The sequence below is a fragment of the Montipora foliosa genome, chromosome 1, assembly GCF_036669935.1.
Source record: "Montipora foliosa isolate CH-2021 chromosome 1, ASM3666993v2, whole genome shotgun sequence".
In the NCBI taxonomy this organism is placed as follows: Eukaryota; Metazoa; Cnidaria; class Anthozoa; order Scleractinia; family Acroporidae; genus Montipora; species Montipora foliosa.
In genome coordinates this window covers 8,272,882-8,279,982 of record NC_090869.1, presented here as the reverse complement: position 1 = coordinate 8,279,982, position 7,101 = coordinate 8,272,882, and the positions used below count along the sequence as shown (strand labels likewise).

The 7,101-nt window shown below is 38.5% G+C and overlaps 1 protein-coding gene across 1 annotated transcript; it reads right to left on the bottom strand.

The window, feature by feature from the left end:
- Window positions 1–1,623: 1,623 nt before the first annotated feature.
- On the bottom strand, window positions 1,624–3,021 carry LOC138009119 (uncharacterized). Its single transcript, XM_068856419.1, has one exon. It carries the CDS (start codon window positions 3,019–3,021, stop codon window positions 1,624–1,626), a length of 1,398 nt encoding a protein of 465 aa, XP_068712520.1.
- Between the last annotated feature and the right edge of the window lie 4,080 nt (window positions 3,022–7,101).

Sequence of the window (7,101 nt, the reverse complement as noted above, 5' to 3'; positions counted from 1 at the left end):
GTATCTAAAGAAAAACCAGGCTGTCTCATATGAATGGGCAGAGCATTCCACAACCGTGGGGCAGCCACTGCGAAAGCTCTGTCACCATAAGACTTTTGAATAGACCTTGGGACAACCAGAAGAGACTGATTGGATGACCTGAGACTACGACTGGGGATATATGGTGTTAGCAAATCACTAATATAAGAAGGGGCTAAATTATTCAGAGATTTAAAAACCAACAACAAGATCTTAAAAACAATGCGATGCTCCACTGGTAACCAATGGAGCTCAGAAAGTAGTGGTAAAGTATGACCAAATTTAGGATAACGCTTAACAAGACGAGCGGCGCAGTTCTGTACAGACTGTAGCCTCTGAATCTGGTATTTTGGTAGTCCGTATAAAAGGGCATTCCCATTGTCTAACCTGCAAGTTATAAAAGCATGTATAAGCGCTATTGTAGACTCCGCTGACAGATAGTTCCTAATTTTGGCTATCCTCCTTAGATGGTAAAAAGCCGATTTGCATATAGCACTAATATGTTTCTCAAACGTTAAACCATTGTCAAAAACTACACCCAAATTACGAGCTGATGCTGATGACTGTACTACGGAACAACCAATTGTGAGAGAAGATAACACGGGACGAGGCCGATACTGAGAACTAATAACAAGTAGCTCCGATTTGTCGCCGTTAAGCTTAAGCTTATTACAGCACATCCAGTTGTCTATCTCACAAGCACAGGCTTCAACTTGAGAAACTGCTAAAGCTTCCGCATCACCACCCCGGGAATCGAAGGACAAGTACAACTGGGTATCATCGGCATAAAAGTGATAACCCATGTTGTACCTTCCAACAATATCCCCGAGTGGCGAAGTGTACAGCAAGTAGAGTATGGGACCTAAAACAGACCCCTGAGGAACCCCGCATGCCAATGGGCGATGTGTAGACCTCTCCCCCCTAATACTGACGAACTGGTAACGATTGCAAAGATAGGAGGTGAACCAAGAAAGCGCAGAGCCAGTGATACCAAACCGAGTAACAAGCCTATTAAGTAAAATAGTATGGTCTACCGTGTCGAACGCAGCGGACAAATCTAAAAGTAGTAAAATAACTGACTGATGATTATCTAAAGCCACCAAAATATCATTTTGGACTCTGAGAAGAGCCGTCTCAGTACTGTGGAGTTGTTTGTAAGCAGATTGGAAAACTTCATCAAGGTTATTTATCGTGATATAATCTATCAGCTGCAGAGCAATAGCTCTCTCGGTAAGCTTTGACATAAACATTAAATTAGAGATTGGTCTGAAATTGGCAAAAACCTCAAAATCTAGACCCATTTTTTTCAGCAATGGATTAAGCATAGCTAACTTAAAACAGTCAGGCATCACAGCAGTGTTAATAGAGAGGTTGACGATCTTGGTCATCACAGGCAAAAGCACTGACCAGCATTCCTTCAGAACAACAGCTGGAGCAGGGTCCAGAGGACAAGACTTGACAGCAGAACCAGTAATCAGACCAGACACTTGAGCTTCAGTAACATTCTTAAAATGCGAGAGCACACAGCTTGCATGAGAGAAATAATCAAGATGTACTAGAGTACTTGAAGAACTGTCGAGTGAATTTCGCAGGCTAGTAATCTTCTCAGTAAAAAAAGTCAGCAAATTTATTAGCCAGGTCATTGTCAGAGCTTGATGTAGGATATAGAGGATCAGATTTAATGTGTAGTAACCTATCGACTGTCTGAAACAGGACCCTCTGATCATGCTTGGAATTCTTAATGATGTTGCCATAGTAAGAAACCTTTGCCGACTTAAGCAGGCTATTTACAGCATCGCACTGTATCACATAGTTCTCATAGTCTCCAGGTAGACGTGTTGACCGCCAGCGACGCTCAAGTGATCTTCTCTTACGTTTTTCTGAAGCGATCTCGTCAGTATACCATGGAGAGTATGGGCGAATAGTGACGGTTTTGGTTTTAACAGGAGCATAAACATCCACCAGTTTCGATAAAGTGGTGTTGTATTGTTCAACGAGTGCGTCGAGATCCGGAGAATGATCCAATATTAAGCTAGAACAATTGAGTTCATTACGAAGCTTATCAAAGTCAATTGACCGAGTCTTGCGGAAGGAGATAGTTTTCCTTTCCAGTGGAGGCTTGGCTAAGGTTAAGTTACAATGGACAGCGAAGTGGTCAGAAATCCGCTGTCGTACACAACAATTGGCAATAATTCCATTTTCGCTAGCTCTTGTGATAACCAAATCAAGTGTGTGGCCAACGTGATGAGTCGGCCCAGCAACATGTTGTGTAAGATCGAACGAATCGAGAACACTTAAAAAACGCCTTGCATCACAATCATTTGCTTGGTCTACACGAAAATTAAAATCTCCAACAAGTAACAGAGGTTCAGGTGTCAGGATTAGGTGCTCGAGAAAAGTTCTAAATTCATCGAGAAACAAGGCCACACTGAAAACATTAGTAGAAGATGGAGGAGGACGATAAATATTGACAAGTCTCAAATTGTAATTACCAGCCGATTTCAGAAGGACTTGTACAACTTCAAAACTTCTGTAATCCTCAGGTTGCAATGTAGTGACTTTGAATGATTTTCTGACCAGAAGACCGACCCCTCCGCCTTCCGAGGTTGCCCTAGGAACCTGATGGAATGTAAATCCAACAGGACAAATATCCCGACAAAAATAAACATCGAAGTCATCATCGTGAAGCCAGGTTTCAGTAATCGCTAAAATGTCAATATTATGTTCCGTCACATAATCATTCAACATGAGAGTCTTATTCCTAATAGATCTTGAGTTAATAAGCGCGAAATTTGAGACCGCCTGCTGACGCCGTAGAACAAACTCCGGTCCAGATTGTAACGAGATGGAAATCAAATTGCTTCTATTGACACACGAGTGCAGCGGAGCAGAACACGCTGAACTAGATCTCACAGAGATAATGGTTCTAATTCTTCTCCGACCAGCTCTTCTACCCCTGAATTTCAAGATTCCAGAGTTCTTCAATGCCCTCAGAGTAGACATAGGAAGTTTCGTATGACATGACGTCCGCAGGCCCAACAGAAAGCTTCGACTGTACGAAGTCCTTGAAGTAGAAAAGAGAGTACGGCCAGTATGCAAATTCGGTAACACAACATGGCTAGCACTAAAATTAAAAACCAAACGTTGAACAGGCACAGGTCCAGGATTTATAGAAATATCGACGAATATAGTCAAATCGAGCGGCGGGTCGTGCCCAGGTATAGCAAGGGACGTCAAACCCCGTTTAGTAGGCTTACTGAGCGCTTTTGTTGTCCTGTTGAAGCCGGTCGAAGAAACAAGCTTGAGTTTGGCTGCTCGAAGTCGAGATGAAAACACAACGATGTGGTCCAAAATTCCCCTAAAACAATCCAAAACGTTTCTATGGCTGTTATGTTGATGTTCAAGAGAGTTCTGAACTTGTCCGCGTATAGAAAACACGCAAAAATTGTGAAAATAAAACCAGTAGAGCAAGCGATTGAAAATTCGTGGCAGCCATGACCGGCGCCTGCGTTCCGTCCGTCTAATGGAAGAGGTGTTGCTATGTTAATCAAAAGTGGCTTGGACATTGTTATTGAACATGAAATTCAAGATCCCAAAGGCAGGTTAATTATGTTAAAAGCGAAACTTAAAGACCAAAATTATTTTCTGCTGAATGTTTACGGAAAAGGCCTTCGACAGCTTGGATTGGGATTTTATGATAAAATGCTTAGATGATTTTGGTTTCGGACCAAGTCTTAAAGGGTTGGTAGAAAGATTTTTTAACAATATATGTAGTTGTGTAATAAATAATGGAATCTGCGCATCTTACTTTGAAGTACAGAGAGGAGTCAGACAGGGTGACCCGCTAATACCATACCTATTTATTATTGTGGCAGAACTTTAGGCAATTACTATTCGAAGTAGGACAGACATCCAAGGAATTAAAATAGGGCGGGAAGGATTTAAAATGGTGCAGTACGCTGATGATTTAACTTTGTTTGTGCCGGATCTTGAATGTGCACAACGTATTTTTCATCTGTTTGATCAATATGAAGCCTTCTCGGGTTAAAACGTTAACTATTCCAAAACAGAAGCCATGTGGATTGGATCGTCTCGAAATAATGCAGAGGCACCCTTGGGATTAAAATGGGTAAATAATGTTAAGGCACTCAGAATTGTCTTTATATATAAAGAATCAGAACAATTGCGAAAAAACTTTTATGACAAATTAAAAGATATTCGGTTGCAGACGTGACTGTGGCGTTGCAGAGGTCTCTCGCTCTTTGGTAAGGTAACCATTATTAAATCCTTTTTGCTTCCGAAGATGTTATATGTATTCTCTGTTCTCCCAGCTCCGCAGGATTTTATAAAGCAGCTTAACACTATTATATCAGGAGCTCACTTAAGGGGCTAGGTCACGCAATTTTAGGCAATTTCAGCACTGATCGAATGGTCATAGAATTAACTAAAATATCCAAATAACTGTTCAAAACTATAGAAGAACTCTAACAAAACATGGGGAAGCCAAGATGGGAATGGATGGACAAAACTGGAGGGGATTGAAATGGATTGAATTTGGGTAAATTTGAAAAAAGTCGGCCCACCTTTTTTCAAATTTATATCAGTCTATATCAAAATATTATTTACAAAGCTGGAAAATCATTTTCAGTTGTTATGTGGCCGTGATTTTGCCAATGAAAGACTCTTGCTCTGCCAATTTGAAGTTTAGAACTCATAATTAACAAAATTAAACAAAATTACCTAAAATAGCGTGACCTAGCCCCTTTAAGAGGAGCCTCTACCTCCCATACTTGGCCTCGGAATCAACCCTTTCCCGAGTAGATTTATTTATAGAGCACCTCCCTTGGGAGATTCAGCACGCTCACTGTTGTAAAAGCCAATCAAAACAGAGCTATCTCAGCGTCAAGGGAATTATGATACTTTTCGCGGGAAAAACCTGTTCCTAACAGTAAATTTACTCGGGAAAGGGTTGACTCAAGGAATTAGAGAAGATAGAGGCCCCTCTTGATGAGCTCCTGTATTATATACAATTTCTTACGGAATGGGCCAGATAAAATAGCTCGATCTGCAGCAATTAATGACATTGGATTTGGAGGGGTAAATCTTAGAGACTTAGCAACCTCAATTCGATCACTAAGACTAGCGTGGCTTGGAAGGCTTTTTTTCTAGTGGTTCTATACCATGGAAAGTTTACATTAATTACCTACTCAAGGATTATGGTGGAAGTTTTTTGTTTAGGTGTAATTATGATATTAAGGAATACAAAACAAATTCCACATTTTACAATGAGCTTCTCCATTGGTGGGCCGACTTTAGAGAGGATTTTTCTACCAAGCCTTCTAAATCTGAAAGTGTTATTTGGAACAATAAGCTTATTAAAATAGATGGCAAAAGTATATATTATCACAACTAGGTAGAAGCTGGAATTATGTTTTGCAACCAGTTGCTATTTGATAAGAATAATTTAGAATCATACAACAGTGCCAAACCATACTGCCTTGATCTATATCAATCGTTATTACTCTCTATTTTATTAAACGCGCAAAAAAATCATGGTCATCGTGGAAACGTGATCATCATCATCATATTGATAAGCATAATCAGTCATAATCATGTTTGTATTATGTATCAACCGCAGACAAATTATAATTCCTGAAAGCGGCCCCCAGGGATTGATTCATTTGCTAATCTTGGCTCTGTGACAGTCTCGGAACGGCATGAAATAACATGACTTTGATGTCAAGGCTGGAAAATTATTCTTAAATGTCACTCACCAGTCTGTCGCAGTGCTGCACGGAGCCATCGGCGGTGATGTCACTGGCCCTGCAAAGATCAATTTGAGGTCAATGATTCATGCAGAAAAACCAAGGCGACCTTCCCTCCCCAGTAGTACAGTAGTTTGGGGTAAAAGCGCAAAATACTAAAAATGAGTTCAAATAAAAATACAAATAATAAATTCAAAAATGAGTTCAAACAAAGAATTACAAAACAAAATTTTTTTTATATATTTTTCAAAAAGTTCAAACAAAGAAACAAATAATAAATCCAATACTGCAATCCAATATGTTCAAATATTCGCATAATCAAATGGAAGAATCACAAAGCATGACATTATTGAAAACTAAATAAAGGGGTTTTCCCATGATTTTTAACCAATCACAACCTTCACATTTTTACTTCAAAATTGTGAACTTTTCCGGTGAAACTTCAAATTTGTGAAATTATCTTGTGAAGATGCATGCATGAAGTGTGTTTAAATACTCGCATAATCACCATAGCGTTTAAAAAAACAGGAAGTTGATATGACAGTCGTATTATTTTTTAAGGGATCAAAAATGTACCCATAAATTTACCAACTGGTAATTTTTCTGGTAAAAAACATAGATTTGGTAAATTTTCTGATAATCTGGAGAGGGGATGTCAAGTAAAGGTTGGTTTTGTGAGTAAATCTTGTCAGTAAACTTTATGAGTAGACTTCGTGAGTAAGCTTTAGCTCGTTTTATTTTATAGTGACCGTAAGCATAACTTGTTACACCATTATCATGAATATAGCGCTTATCATCAAAGCAGCTTAGTGATACTTCGTTAAGCCCATAGGTTCCAAGTTCGTGAATTTAAAATATTGTATCATATAATAATATAATGAATTGCACAATTGAACTACATGATGAATTGAGTCAAAATCATATAAATTGTCTATTTTGTATCATCAAATATCTGATTATCATACAGACAAACAAAGTAATTGCTGTGAACAACCTGATATAACTGAAGATTATAGCCGTTTACTATGCATTAACTGTGGTCAAATTACTGGCGAGCTGTTTAAAAATAATTACATAGATTTTTATGAAAATATGTATAAGATAAGGAAAAAATTAGTTTATATCAGAAAAGATCATATTATTAATGTTGTTAATGAAATCGGCCTTTCTAATAAAAAACCCATTCCATCATTTGTTTTTAATAATGTTTTGAAAATGTTTGATAAGATAAAAAAATATATTGCCACAGATCAATGAACAACGTAAACGAATTATTTCTGTTAAATATATTATTCATCGTTTGTTTCTTGAATGGGGG

What these genes read in the sequence shown, in the direction of transcription:
- LOC138009119 (XM_068856419.1), bottom strand. Translation starts at nt 3,021, where the DNA reads ATGTCTACTCTGAGGGCATTGAAGAACTCTGGAATCTTGAAATTCAGG.